Below are 16,310 nucleotides of genomic sequence, written 5' to 3' on the forward strand. Positions count from 1 at the left end.
AAATAGAGTAGACACTTTGATAAACATGAAAAATCTCTTTCTGAAAGCACAGATATTTCTATAGCTAAGCAAATAGTATGTTTATTCTCTACAATGTGCAGGTTGCAGTCCTCAGTTTCATGGCTCCTTTGAATAACTTCAAATAGTCAAAATAATTGATTTAACATGCACTGGATAGTAAGGATTAGCATGTATCATAATTCACAGCTCAATCTGTTACACACCTTAAGTGTGCAAGTTAAAATCTTGATAAGAAGAAACAGTCTTCCTAGGCACTGACATTTTGGGACTAGTCATATGAGTGTGAACTGAATTTTATCATAGAAAACAGATAATAACTAAAGAAATGAAAGCAATGAATATTCTACAGGCCAAAATTACATAGAAAATTCCTAGTTTATACAATTTTTAATTTTTTCATGTTTTCTATTTCTTTAACACCACATAAAATTGGTTTAGTATTTGGGGAATTTTGTATTTGTGTGTTATCAACAGCTGTTTTTTTTTTCAATTTCTAGAAACTGTGTCCAATTCAAACAGCTGAAGAAAAAAAAATAAATGCGTAAAGCTTTTATTTGTTTTAGTTTTCAGGTAACAGCACAGTAACTAGATAAAGCAATCACTTTCTAGGCAATGCTGGCCTCACACAATTATGGGGAAAAAACAACTGAAAACAGAATATCATTCTATGAAATTGTCATGGCTATGAAAACCAAATTATATAAGACAGGTCAACTAAAGCACCACTAAAACTCTCTACTTTGGACTATTAACATTCATTTGCTAGTCAGCCTTATCTTTGTTTTCTGGAATGTCAACCTACTTGACCAAGATTTTTTTCTATGCAAAGGAAATTACGTAGAATTTATTTGTATTTTATTTGAACGAGCCACCGAGGAAGGGCTCACACAATATGAAGACTATTAGAGGAAATGAGATCTAGAGGCTGCAAATTATTAGCATCTCTAATAAATCTGCAAATTCCTACTGAGCTAAACTCCCTGCAAATACAGGTTACTATTAGCAAGTGCCTTATCTAGTTTCTCACACCATTATATTTCAAAAGTATTTTATGAGAACTCTGTGACATTTTTTCATCTCCCATCTAGTTTATATTTAACAATGTTTCCTACCGTGTCCCTTTTTAGGGTCCAAAAACAGATGTCTCTGATGTCATATAAATGTGGCAGATCACCCTACTTTAGCAAAGATCTCTGGCTTCTTCTTTTCTTGTAGACAAGGTGAACTTAAGCAATTTGTAACCTTTTGCTCCATCTTACTTCAGAGATAACAAAAGGGCTCATATATTTCAACTCATTAAATAACAAGATAGGTATTTACAGGATATTAAATGGGAAGGGTAGAGAGCAAGACAAGCTACCTCCTAATGCTTCCTAGCGACAGTTTATACTTTTATCTGATTAGGCAGCTTTACTTAGTAAAGAAAAGAACAGCAATGCCTCTTATTGAATTTAACACTGAGACTTAGAAGGTGCCTTTTACCATCACTGTAATTACCATCAGCAAAACTTTTATGATCAATATATATACCAATGTATAATCAGGAAGCTATGAAAGAAATACATAAAATTAACATTCTCCAAAATGAAGTATCTGTAGAACATATTTCTGAAAGGATCAGTAAACATTTGTACAGAAAAAAAGTCATACTTGAAAACAGTTCTGGTATATATATATATATATCATATATATATATATATGATATATATATTTGTTATATTATAAATAATCCTTTTGATTGAGATTCAAAAATTATTAATATATATATGATATATATATATTTGTTATATTATAAATAATCCTTTTGATTGAGATTCAAAAATTATTAATACTAATTTTTAATTCTACTGTAACTAATTATACTTTAGGAAACGTGATTTAATCCAGACAATACTAAAATCTGTACAAAAATAGTTTTTATTACAATTGAGTACTGCTCTGTCATATAATTATGTTTAATTGAGCTTCACTTATAGTTTTAATAATATACCAATAAAAATCCAAATCTTGATAGGCAATGCAGGGGGCTCTCTCTTGATAGTAAACTATTTAAAAAAAACTCAAATGCCCCAAATGGATATAGTCCAAAAAAAAATTGTATATGAAAATACTATAGAGTGATGACATGGAACAATTTACTTGATACTAAAAAAAACTACATTGAATTGAAAATTTTTTTCTTTTAATCCAAATGAATTAAAACATAAAATCTGTATAAGAACTGCTAGTTTGTCTACACTATAACTGAAAATATTAATTAGCAGTCCTATTAAATGTTTCTTACCTGCCCCTTTCAACTGCTAAGGCATCAAGTTCATCAAAGAAAATAATGGAAGGAGCCACTGCTCTTGCTTTTCGGAAGATCTGGTGTAAAAAATGGCACATTAGCTAAAAATCAGCAAACTCCACAGCTGGTTTTAGTTTGAAAACCATATTTGAACCAAATCTATTATGTACAAGTCAGCAAACCAATCAATTTGTATACAACCTATCACTTCATTATGGATGTAAAAGTATCTTCTTCTATGTTGCTTACCTGCAAACAGACACAAGATGTCACATAATCTTAGAGGTGTGTAGGGGACAGTTTGGTTAGTAATCAGACAATCTCAATTAAAATCCCACTTCCACCACTAAGTAGCTGTGTGATTTTCAGTGGGTAACTTTATTTCTCTAAACTTCAATTTCCTCATCTCTAAAATGGAGATTATGATAAATGCTTGCCTCAGAAGTTGTGTTAAGAACTGAATTAAAAAAGATTGCAAAGCATTTAGTATAATGCCTAGAACACAGTAAAAGCTCAGTAAATGACAATTATTATCTATCATGAACATATGTTTAAAAAAGTCATAAATGTATAAAATCAGCCACAGTTTAAGGAGTTCCCCTGTGGTGCAGCAACTTAGGATCCAGTGTTGTCACTATGATAGCTTATGTTGTTAGTGTGGTGGGGGTTCGATCCCTGGCCTGGAAACTTCCACATGGCATGGGTACAGCAAAAAAAAAAAAAAAAAAAATCAGCCGAAGTTTAGCATGTAAAATACCCATAAACCCAAAAGTCAAACACACTGCTCATCTCTTAGAAGACTGTATGGGAAAAATAGTCAAAACTTGGAAGAGCATAAATTGGATAGACCACCAGTCAGACTATCAACAACAAAGACTAGCTACACAGCCATGGGGGCAACTGTGGAAATGGGCTAGAAAAAGTCAGCATAGACAGAAAGAAATTCAAGTATGTTACCTGTAACCTAGGCCCCCAGTTTTGGCCACAAATACATAATAGTTACTAAAATATTAATATTAATAAATATTTCCTTTTTCATATTTTAATCAATGATGGTGCTATCCTTATCAGTTAGTTTTATACAGATCAACATCTACATTTCAAAGGAAAAAGTATTAAAAAAAGTGACTTAAATTTCTCAGATGCAAAAAAAAAAAAAATAGATTCCAATCTCTAATACTCTTGGTTGGTACCACATATTTCACAAATATAGACATCCATTCCATTGTCCTTGCTTAGCTTCTGTGATGATACAGGATGTCTGTATTAAGCAGGCCAATCTCTCCTTAGGAAAGCCAAGACTTGTGTTCAAACTGGTATAGTCACCCCACTGCAGTGCCTTGATTTGGCATGAATGTCCCAATAGTGTAGCTTCAGCAATATGGAAAAGCCAACAGGCCAATCAGGCACTGGCTTTAAAACTTAAGAGGGAGGAGGGAAATGTATTTTCTAAATCACCTTTCAAAGGTAAAATAAATAAAATAAGGAGAGGACAGTGAAATTTTCATGTACTAATAAGCCTATTTGATTTAAAGGACTACTTAGTTAAAAGGACCTAAATCTCATTCTGAGATCATGCATTCTTTGTTAAGTATAGATAGATCCCTTTCTTTTTTTTTAAATGAAATGCTGATAGTTGTTATTTTTTTGGTAAAACTAAAGGCTGGTAATATTCTGATGTCTAAAAACAAAAACAATGTATTGTACATGATCAAAATTACATTTTTTTTATTTTTTTATTTTTGTTTTTTTTTTGTTTTTGTTTTGTTTTTGTCTTTTTGCTATTTCTTGGGCCGCTCCCGCAGCATATGGAGATTCCCAGGCTAGGGGTCCAGTCGGAGCTGTAGCCACCGGCCTACACCAGAGCCACAGCAACGCGGGATCTGAGTCGCGTCTGCAACCTACACCACAGCTCACGGCAACGCCGGATCCTTAACCCACTGAGCAAGGGCAGGGACCGAACCCGCAACCTCATGGTTCCTAGTCGGATTCGTTAACCACTGCGCCATGACGGGAACTCCTGAAATTTTTTGTTTTTTTTTGTTTGTTTGTTTGTTTTTTTCAAAATTACATTTTAAAATAGTATCTTAGAATGCATTCATGTATGTATAATTGGGTCACCATGCTGTACAGTAGAAAACTGACATAATACTGTAAACCAGCTATAATGGAAAAAATTAAAATAATTATATAAATAATAATAATAATAATATCTGCTTGAATAAAAAATATACCACTAGGATTTGGATTTGGAAATTTCAAAATCTGTATGCCCAACAAAATGGAAACCATACAGGACAGAACTGTGGTTCTCCTATGCAGAGTTCACTTAAAGGAATAATCTTCTTACCTCTCTAACTGCTCTTTCAGATTCACCAACATATTTATTCATTAATTCAGGTCCCTGCATGAAAAGAAAACAATTTTTCATTGTCTTTATAAATTCAATTACATGTATGTCTTTCAATAAAATAGAAAAAATACACATAAAACAAAAAGAGGAAAAGAAAATAAACAAAAATGTTCCTTCAATTAAATTAGTTTCTTGAGCTTACTTATTTTTTAAATTTTTTTATTTTTTGTCTTTTATCTTTTTAGGGCCGCACCAGCAGCATATAGAGGTTCCCAGGTAGGGGTTGAAATGGAGCTGTAATTGCCGGCCTACGCCACAGCCAAAGCAACACAGGATCTGAGATGTGTCTGTAACCTACACCACAGCTCTTGGCCATGCCGGATCCTTAACCCACTGAGCAAAGCCAGGGATCGAATCTGCATCCTCATGGATCCGAGTCAGGTTTATTAACCACTGAGCCACAAAGGGAACTCCGAGTTGGCTTATTGTCAATGGGTATTATTTACATCTCAAAAATTAAAGCAATTCTATGTTTCAAAAACTACATATCAATACATATAATGGCTGTGACTAAACATAATAGTTTAACATCTTATTCATCATCTGCCTCCTCATCCATTCATATTTTCACTATGTATCAGGCATAGTACTAGGCACTGAAGACGGGAAAATCTAATACTAGATCAACAGCCCTCTCTGACAAGAAGCAAGACCTCAGGGCTATTACTTTTACAATTCCACGATAATTCCTGAAAATGGGTTGGGAATCATGAAATCAATGACATTATCATATAATCCCTAAGTATTTCTGATACAAATGCTGCTCTCAAGCTTTTCGTTCTCATTTGGTTTGGCCATGTAGACATTGACTCTATAGATCTGCAGAGCCAAACAAGCTCTTCTTAGCCACTATGCCAGCCAAAGGAGATAACTCCCACAGGCAAAATCTTAGGACCAGCAACACTGCTAACCCTCAGTCAGAGTTTCACATTTTCACAATGACAATAATACTTGTTACCCTCCGAAGTGTTTATTTACTCAGCCTCTGCCTCAATCTCCCTTCAGATAACTGCTACTCAGCATTGCATATAGTTGATGAGAAATCATTTCTCCTTTCCTGTGTTCAGCTATTTTAGAAGGAGTGTCAAGGATAAAAGATGTGGACTTCCAATAATAAAATTCTATCAACTTTTACTAAATGGCCACCAACAGAAGAATCCTCAAAAACGTGGCTGGACTGCCAGCAATAGACTGCTTATCACTGATTCAAAGATGCATTTTTTTTTGACATTTAACATTTCTGAATTTTAAGACTTTTCTTAAGTACCTAAAATATCATATATTGTATGAAATGGTAGGCTTTCATTTTTAGAGCATGCCTATCTACTTTATCATGATACACAGTCATTGCATCACAAGAAGTCACGGGGTTAAATAATACTGATGATGATGATGCTGTCCTGAGAACCACAACTATTCCCTTCAGATACTGGTATTAAGTTTGCCCCACAAACATTTTTCTTGGCTATGGGAACTTTCTTGAATTTTTCCCAGCATCTGGCTTCTGCTGACACCCTTCCCCACACAACTCCAAATCCAATAGACATGTATGTGTATGCGTCTCTCTCCACACACATGTACACATATGTGTGTACACACACACACACACACACACACACACACACACACACTACACAAATACCTTATTTTGAACAAGAGTCATGTTTGATCCCATGCAAAGTACGGGTCCAGACAACACAGAGCATGTAGCAGACACTGGTTTGAGTATTTCTTAAACATTTACACCAATCAAATAAAAATCAGACCGACTGAAGCTCATGGCAATCCCCAGCATAATATCAACTAACTCCACAAATCAGTGTGGGCTATAATTAGCTTCAGTTAAGACACCATATTAAAAAGATAACTACCACATGGTATGGCAAGTACTAAGATAGAGGCATATATAAGTGCCACTGAAACATAGAAAAGGAACTGCTTAAAGTCAAGGAAGCTTCTAAAGAAAGCAACATTTCAGGTGAGTCTGCAGTTGATCTACTACCCTCAATATAAAATACATCAAGGCATGGAAAGAAATGGAAAAGGTCAGCGATAGGCTAAAATAGATGTGTGTATATATATATTTAGGGCTGCACCCATGACATATAGAAGTTCCCAGGCTAGGAATGGAATCAGAGCTGCAGCTGCTGGCCTACACCACAGCCAGAGCAATGTGGGACCCAAGCTGCAAGTGCGACCTACACCACAGCTCACAGCAACGCAGGATCCTTAGCCCACTGGGCAGGGCCAAAGATCCAATGCTCAACCTCAGTGGATACTAGTTGGGTTCATTACCATTGAGCCACAATGGGAACTCCATAATTATATGCGTTTTAATTGCAAAAGAGCGCTTGACTCAGAACTCACTGACTTTTCAGTTATATATCTTAACAAACTTGAGTTTGAACTGATCTAAGAATTTAGAACAGGTAGAGCTTAGGGTGCTGAGAGAAGGAAGTAACAGTATAGCTACTTACAGGGAGGGTCAGGAGCATGTCAAAAACAAGCTTAGATTTTATCCTGCAAGCAATGGAAAGAGTCTTGGGGGAGTTAACTGACAACAGGGGTATGATAATAAGATGGTTTAGAGGAACATGTGAGACTAGAAGTAGAGATGGCAGTTATGAAATTCTTAAAACAGGAAAGATCAGAAATGATGAGGCACAGGATTAAGGTAAAACAATGGAATGGAAATAAGAATACAGCCACAAATTAAACAGATAAAATCAACTTAATTTGTTGTGAGTAGCAAGATGTGAAAGTGAGAGAATAAGAGGTATATAGGACACTAACTCAAATTTGACTTATACTATTTTTGACATTCATAATGCTGAATTAATTTATGAAGGAAAAAAAGATACTCAATATATTCAGTGCAGCAAGGGTCAGAAATATACCTCTCACTAAAAATATTTTATCCCAATTGATTAAAATTAAAAATTTTATAACCATAAATAGGGCTAAGGGCTAACATTTATTAAACATTTCCTATGTGCCATGAACTGTTCTAATTCAGCAATGGAAAATATCAAAGAGATGTAGAGTTACTATCATGACTTTCCATCTGTGAGTAACAATTCACACAAAATCGAAGGCATGAAAGATCAGAAAAAAACAGCTAGCACCATAATCTCTTTGCTGACATAAAAGCATTGAATCACTCTTTTTTTTTTTCATTCAAGGAATATTTATTAAGTGCCTATAATGAGTCTATGGTTTAATAGAGAGATTAAGCATATTCTTAACAAATAAAAATACAGTGAGGAAAAAAAATCACAACTATATAGAGAAAGCCATGAAGAGAAAAATAACACAAAGACTCCTTTCAGGTAAAAGAATAAAGGAATATTCCTGAACAGCAATGATATTACTACTATGTTAGGTCGTTTAGAATGGAAAGAGGGAGTTAATAAACTAGAACAGAAAAACTATAATCATCATAAAGGAAACAGTCAGAAAAAAACAGAACACGGAAAGAAAATTTTTGGAAGCAAATGGAGTTTATCATCAGGAAAAAAAAAAAAAAGGTCTCAGGTCAACACATTGGGAATAACCAGGTGTAGGTTGAGAAGAGCAACCCCATAAGGGGCGGAGAGCAGGCAGTGTAGAGTTGGAGAGTTTCGGAGCCATGAGGAGGTAAAGGGATAAGACCGAAGGTCAAGAGTCAGTGGTGGCTAGAAGTCACCTAGCTGAGAAGTCAAAGATCAAGAGAGGTAAAGAGAACTTCTCCCTGGAGGAGTGGCTCACGATGAGGTGTAAATAGGGTGAGGACAGTACTCCTGTGCAGGCTGGTCAGGAGAACAGCATGGAGAGTTCTCACACAAGGATATGGAACAGCATGGAGTATTGAGCAGTTTGAGAAAAGTGTCCACATGAGGGAGCAGCCCAATATAAAATACTGCAGCCCCAGTTGGGGTAAGACAGGTATTCTTATGGAGAGGTTGGAAGTATCAGGATGTAGGATGTGGAGGATGTCAAAGAAGGGCAACATGGAGGGGCAGAGCAGGATGAGGACAACACCCAAGAGAGAAGATGGCCTGGTACCATCCTCCTCCTCATGAAGTGGAGGTGAGGAGCCTGAGTAGGTGAGAAACATATTCAGCCCAAGAAAAAAGGGGCAGAAGGCTGACAAGAAAGGTTATATTCAGAAGAACTGATTAAATAAGTAAATATATTAAGTATAATAGTAGCTAGGTGTCTCAGTAACAGAAAAGAGTTATAAAAAAATAAAGGAAGAAAATAAGAATGAATTCTGCTGTACTGAACTGAAACTGGAAATAGTGTTAATTCAAGATTTTCGGTAGGAGTTCCCGTGGTGGCCCAGTGGTTAACGAAGAAACATGAGGTTGCAGGTTCGATCCCTGGCCTTGCTCAGTGGGTTAAGGATCTGGCATTGCTGTGAGCTGTGGTGTGGGTTGTAGTGCGGCTCGGATCCTGCATTGCTGTGGCTCTGGCATAGGCTGGCAGCTACAGCTCCAATTCAACCCCTAGCCTTGGAACCTACATATGCCATGGGAGCAGCCCAAGAAATGGCAAAAAGACAAAAAAAAAAAAAATGTGTGTGCATATATATGTACATACATTTTCAGGAGAGAAGGTACAGAATTCTCTCCTGAATGCTGTTCCCTAGGAGAAGCTAAGAGCAACAATACCCCAAGAGTAATAAACACACCTAACACTCAGAGCTCAGTTTTAAATTCTCCATCCAAAGGTAAGTAAACTGCTTTAAGACTCTTACATTATACATAAACTGGTATAGTATTATTTGAAGCTAGGCTATAAATGAAGTCTGTATACTATAAATCCTAGAGCAAGTATTTTCTAAAAAGTAAAATCAAGAGGTTTAGCAATCAAAAAATATAGGAGATAAACTAGAATATCAAAATATACTTATCTAATCCAAAAGAAGGCAGGAAAAGTGGGGGGAAAAAAGAACAGATGGGACAAATGAACAAAAGTTAGGTTCAAGTTACAAACATGCCTCATGAAGGGAAGACAATCTTTTAATATTGCTTTTTATACTACCTCCACGAGTGCTTTAAAAATACTGAAATACGATAATATGGTAACAAATATATAGCTTGAACAAATAGGGTTCAAGGTAGAATAGTCAAGGAGATGAATAAGAAAAGAGGAGTTCCCTTGTGGCACAATGGGTTAAGGATCCAGGGTTGTCACTGCAATAGCTCAAGCTGCTGCTGTGGCATGGGTTCAATCCCTGGCTCAGGAACTTCCACGTGCCATGGCATGGCCAGAAAAAAATAAGAGAAGGATAGGAAGAATAACTCAAAGTTCAGGCTGACATGGAGTTCCCTTTGTGGCTTAGCAGTAATGAACCAGACTAATATCCAGAATTCAGGTTTGATCTCTGGCCTCACTCACTGGGTTAATGGATCTGGCACTGCTGTGAGTTATGGGGTATAGGTTGCAGACGTGGCTCAACCTATGGCATTGCTGTGGTGTAGGCTGGCAGCTGCAACTCCAATTTGACACCCAACCTGGGAACTTACATATGCCATGGCAGCCCTAAAAAAAAAAAAAAAAAAAAAAAGAAAGTCAGGCTGACAAAATCCAGTTGCTCCAAAGATACTGCCATTCATTATCTGCAATTAAGATGAGTTATCTGACAGCATCAACACAGACATCCTTATGTATTTCTGGGAGGAGGGACAGTTTTATCTTTCCGCCTGATCTGAGTGATCTAAAATGACGCATTAGTAAATTTTATATAACATTAACAAGGTTAACGATAATGTTTCCCTCTCCTCCTCAAGAAATCTCTCATCTATTTATGTCTATTTCCTCTTTTCTTTAAAAACAATCTTCTCGGGAGTTCCCACAGTAGTGCAATGGAAATGAATCCGACTAGGAACCATGGGGTTGTGGGTTCGATCTATGGCCTCACTCAGCGGGTTGAGGATCTGGTATTGCCTCGGGCTGTGGTGTAGTTTGCAGATGTGGCTCGGATCCCACATTACTGTGGCTGTGGTGTAGGCTGGCAGCTATGGCTCCAAATGGACCCCTGGCCTAGGAACTATAAAACAAAACAAAACAAAAAATTATCTTCCCAAAATTATTTCAGAGTAATAGATTATACATACTATAAAAATTAATATTTGAGTCTAATTAGGGGGCAGATGCATGAAAAGTATAATTATGACATACTACAAAATATTATCTAATATTTAAAGGTACCTCTATACCTGACTAAAATCTAGCAACAACCAAGAAATCGATAAACTAAATGTAAGCAAACAAAGTTATTAAGAAAACTTGCTTGGAACAGTGCTTATGATAACTAAATATTATTTATATTTAATATAAATTGATATGTATATCAATTGTTTGCACACTGATACTTAAACTGTCTCCAATCAAGTATGTTTACACAAGAGAATTGGTTTCATACTTAATTCTCCAAAGATACTACAAAGAGACCTGATCACTCTAACTTCATTATCAATGATTTAATTATTTAATTACTGTATTATTTCTTAAATAATACAATCCAAAATACCTTTAACTTGAATAAAGACAAACAATGGAAAGAAGATTAAGATGGTGGAACAGAAGGACTGGAGCCCAACTTCTCCCCTAAAAACAACAAAATTCACAACTAAAGGCCCAGCAATCTCCACCCAACTGGACCGGAAACCTTACTCCAGAAGAAAAAGAGGAGGACACATCAAGAGGTAGAAGGGGCAATTTCATGATATAAACAACCCCATACCTCCTGGGTGGGAAGTTCCACAGACTGAAAACTAACTGGTTCACAGAGAGAGACTCACCTACAGGAGTGAGAGTTCTGAGCCCCACATCAAAACAAACTCTCACGTGTGGGGACCCAGCACTGGGAGAAAGAGCCCGTGGAGCATCTGGCATTGAAGGTCAGTGGGGCCTGTGCGCAGGAGCTCCACAGGACTGGGGGAAATGGAGACCCCATTCTTAAAAGGTGCACACAGACTTTCACGTGCACTGGATCCCAGGGCAGAGTGAGGTCTCCATAGAAATCTGGGTCAAACCTGACCCCAGTTCTCGGAGGACATCCTGGGAAAACAGGGGTGAACGTGGCTTGTTGGGAGGGAGAGACATTGAAGACAAACCTCTCGGGAATATTCAGCAGTGTGCCTTTCTCTGGAGGTGGCCATTTTGGGAAAATCTGGCCCTACCCATTAGTCAGCTGCTGAGAAGCCCCAGGGCAAACAACAGCCCAGGTGGAATCACAGCCCTGCCCCTCAGTAAACAGGCTACCTAAAGACCCCTCAGGCACACAGCTGCCTCTAATCCCATCCAGAGACTAAGCCCCACCCACCAGAGGGATTAGAATCAGCTCCACCTACCAGTGGGCAGGCATCAGCCCCTCCCATCAGGAAGCCTACAGCAAACCCTCCATACTGACTTCAGCCACAAGGGGGCAGACGCCAGAAGGAAGAGAGGCTACAACCCTGTTATCTGTAAAAAGGTCACCACACCAAAAACCTATAAAAATGAAAAGACAGGGAACTATATATAACTCAGATGAGGGAGAAAGGAAAAAACCCCAGAAAATCAGCTAAACGAGGAGGAGATTCTCAGCCTCCAGGAAAAAGACTACACTTTTTTTTTTTTTTGTCTTTTGTCTTTTTGTTGTTGTTGTTGTTGCTATTTCTTGGGCCGCTCCCGCGGCATATGGAGGTTCCCAGGCTAGGGGTTGAATCGGAGCTGTAGCCACCGGCCTACGCCAAAGCCACAGCAACGCGGGATCCGAGCCGTGTCTGCAACCTACACCACAGCTCACGGCAACGCCAGATCCTTAACCCACTGAGCAAGGGCAGGGACCAAACCCGCAACCTCATGGTTCCTAGTCGGATTCGTTAACCACTGCGGCACGACGGGAACTCCAAGACTACACTTTTGATGTGGAAGATGATGCAAGACATTGGAAATAAACTAGAGGCAAAGATGGATACCTTACAGGAAACACTGACCAAAGAGATATAAGATATAAAACTTAAACAAAAAGAGATGCAAAATACAATAATGAAATAAAAAATTCACTAGAAGCAGCCAACAGCAGAATACAGGAGGCAGAAGAACGAATAAGCAAGGTGGAGGACAGATTAGTGGAAATTACGGATGCAGAACAGAAAAGAAAAAAAGGACTGAAAACAAATGAAGAGAGTCTCAGAGAACTCCGGGACAATGTGAAACGCCAACAACATCCATATTATAGGGGTGCCAGAAGGAGAAGAGAGAGAGGAGGAGACAGCAAAAATATTCCAAGAGATAATAGCCCAAAAATTCCCTCACATGGGAAAGGAACCACTCACTCAAATCCAGGAAGCACAACGAGTACCAGATAAAATAAACCCAAGGAGGAATACCCTGAGACACATATTAATCAAACTGTCCAAAATTAAAGACAAAGAGAAAATCTTGAAAGCAGCTAGGGAAAAGAAATAAGTAACATACAAGGGAACCCCAATAAGGTTATCAGCAGATTTTTCAGCAGAAACTCTGCAGGCCAGAAGAGAGTGGCATGATATACTTAGCGTGATGAAAGGAAAAAACCTCCAACCAAGATTACTCTACCCAGCAAGGCTTTCATTTAGATTTGAATGAGAAATCAAAACCTTCACAGTAAGCAAAAGCTGAGAGAATTCAACAACACTAAACCAGCCTTACAACAAATACTAAAGGAACTTCTCTAGGCAGAAAAGAAAACACAGCAACAGGAAACAAAAATTCCACAAATGACAATGCTCACCAGTAAAGGTATATATACAGTAAAGACATGAAATCATCCATGCACGATTATACCACCAAAATCAGAAATGATGAGAAGAGGTGGGTACAAATGCTGGACACTGGAGATGAACTTGCAATTAAGAGAACAACAACTTAAAACAACTTCATATACATATAGACTCTTATATCAAAACTTCAGAATAACTGCAAATCAAAAATCTACAATTGATACAAAAACAAGGAATCTCTGGAGAAGAAATATATCTCATAGTAAATAAGTGCATAATCCACCATGAAGGGGGTCATTTGACATCATTCTTGGAATGCTGAAGTCTTCTTAGATCTGATTCTGATTTCCTCTCCTTCAAAGACTTTATGATAATTATAATTAATGTAACTGTACAATTAAATAATATAGGTCTACAACTGTATTATTAATAACCATTTCTCTCCATGATACGATGTAAAGTCTATAATGTCTTGTTTATCACATCATCTAGAATGGTATAATGCCTTTATTGAAGAATCAATAAGATGTAACAAATTGTGAGGACATATTTATATAGTTACACTGTTTTTTAACCAATTTATGCATTTTATATTTTACTTATTTTCAGAGGGTGTATTATTTTTGTAATTCTTACCAGTTAAGTTATTCTTTTTATTATGCTATATAAAATACTTAATGGTTAAATAAAAAAGACAAACAATGAAACATTAGTTATGCTGAGAGGCAGTGTTCTCACTTCTTAAAAGATTTTAAAGAAATACCAAATCAATTTTATAAGCTTGTTTTTAGATACAGGTTAGACTATAACTCAATGCATTTATACTGCCTTTTAATTATCTGGCTTAGCTGAAGGAAAACAGTTGGTAGAATCTGGAGAAATGATTACTGTTCTTCATAGAGCTGACTCTAGCTTTAATCAGTGAAGGACTATTCCACTACTACCTAGAGGTGAGCTATAGAAAACCTGTGAATTAGAAACAATGCTTTTGCTCCAAAGACAAAATAAAAGGAAAAAAATCAAAGATTTGAAAATCTAACCTAAGAATTTAGCATTACAAAGAAAATCTGGTTTAGAATAATTCAAGTCAAATATTACCAGCAAGTCATAGCAGTAATGAAAAGTTCTGAAAGGCCTCTAGAGATGTGATTTTGTACAGAACTATATGTTGAGGAATCCTACCTAGATGACTGGCCTACAAATGCAACACCAGTAGCTAAACTCCTATATCACATGAATCCAGAGTTCTATATGAAGTTAAGACAATATCATCACCAAGAAAGGTTTTTTTATGTTTGAAGTCCAAATTGCCAAAAAGCACTGTATTCTGGTACAAGTTGCAAAAGACTAAAAATTCAGTTTCAAAGATATATATTTTATTTTAATACTAACAGAAAACTGAAGGAATCATAAGCTGTACTACTACACTTTTTGTCCTACTTGAGGTCACATATGTATCCAATTCTTAAAAACTGAAGAAAACAGCAACTAGCATCAGCCCATTTATGAAACCTTGCTAAATGCTTGGTATGCATTATTCCCTTACTGCTTAAAACAATCCTCTGAAGTGAATACTCTTATTACCATAACTTGAGGGAAAAAATGAAGTGAAAAAGGGTTAAAGTGCACAGTCACATGGCTTATTTAGTAAATGAAGGATTGGAATTCAAGTCTCTTAATCTGTTACACCTGACTATTAGAGGAAATGCCCCAAATATTTAACCACCAACAGACAAAAAGTATAAACAACATATTAGAATACAAGCATTGTGTGAGCTATTCATAGAAATTTACTCATGCAAGTGCTTTAGGAGAGTCATTTACTCTAACTTACCTCACTTAAAACCTGAGAACAAAGCACAGGGGTTAGGTGAAATGTTGCAAGACCTAAATAAGTTAAATGACAGAAATGATTTTAAGAATGCAGGATTTAGATTCCCAGACAACTACCTTCTTTCTAAAAACTGATGTCCTCAGTTTTCTCCAGAGTCTAAAAAAAATAAATATTAAAAAGAAAAGCAAATACTCCCTTAATATTGTACATAGTACCAGCAATTCAAATTCAAAAGTATCTATAGGAACACATCAAGTGTAAACCCAAGGGCAAAGTGTAACCCTCAATAAAGGGCTGCCAGAATGGATTAATTTGAAAGTAAGAATTTTATTGGTAACTATTATAAGCAAGAGACCATTAATATCTAACCTTAAGGATTGGGTACATATGAAATGGTCTATGAATATTATATTTGCTCATAAGCTATTTAACTTTTTAAAAAAGAAACACATAAATTCCCTAGAATAGGTAAGGTTGATGAAACTGGATAAAGTTATTTCTCTTCTAATTTATCAAAATAACTATGTTATGTTAGTCCTGCCACATTTCACCCAACTAGATAAGTGCTTCATTGATAAGAGTGACCAAGAAAACCACCAAAAGTAAGTTTGGTGCAATAAATTGGCTTATTAGGCAGCAGTGTTGTTTTTAATATTTCCATGCCCAAGATTTCAAATTTATAAAACAACAAAAACAATATAAATAATGTAATTTTGTACAACCATTCTATTAATCTAATGAAAATTAAACCTGACTTATCTTTGACTGTGTTTCAGTATTTTAGAGCCTATCAGTCATAAATTCAAGTATAATATTTATATCTCATGCTCCTGCAAAATCTTGCCCTTTTAATCACTACTGGTTTTTTCCCAATCTTTCCCAGGGCTTTTTAAATATATCTGACACCTGCCTGTTGCTTTTGGCTATAACGATTCAAATTAAGTTTTTATAAGTTCCAAAATGTCTAGGGAAGGCAAGTTACCCCAAGTGTTAACTATGGTTAAATGTTACGGAATAAGC

The 16,310-nt window shown here is 36.5% G+C and overlaps 1 protein-coding gene across 8 annotated transcripts in view; it reads right to left on the reverse strand.

The window, feature by feature from the left end:
- AFG2A (AFG2 AAA ATPase homolog A) overlaps positions 1-16,310 on the reverse strand; it is a 324,349-nt gene that overhangs the window by 240,709 nt on the left and 67,330 nt on the right. For all 8 annotated transcript variants that reach the window (XR_014811844.1, XM_084970684.1, NM_001177913.1 and 5 more), the window contains 2 exon segments: positions 4,659-4,712; positions 2,306-2,385 (listed from right to left, as the gene is read on the reverse strand). Coding sequence is in view for 7 of the 8 variants with exons in the window: in XM_084970684.1 (XP_084826810.1) it covers positions 2,306-2,385; positions 4,659-4,712 (134 nt within the window). In the remaining variant the exon portion in view is untranslated.

The sequence above is a fragment of the Sus scrofa genome, chromosome 8, assembly GCF_054392235.1.
Source record: "Sus scrofa isolate SSC_HxYL_T2T_F1_AM1 chromosome 8, Sscrofa_HxYL_maternal_Yorkshire_Landrace_v2.0, whole genome shotgun sequence".
Taxonomy (NCBI): domain Eukaryota; kingdom Metazoa; phylum Chordata; class Mammalia; order Artiodactyla; family Suidae; genus Sus; species Sus scrofa.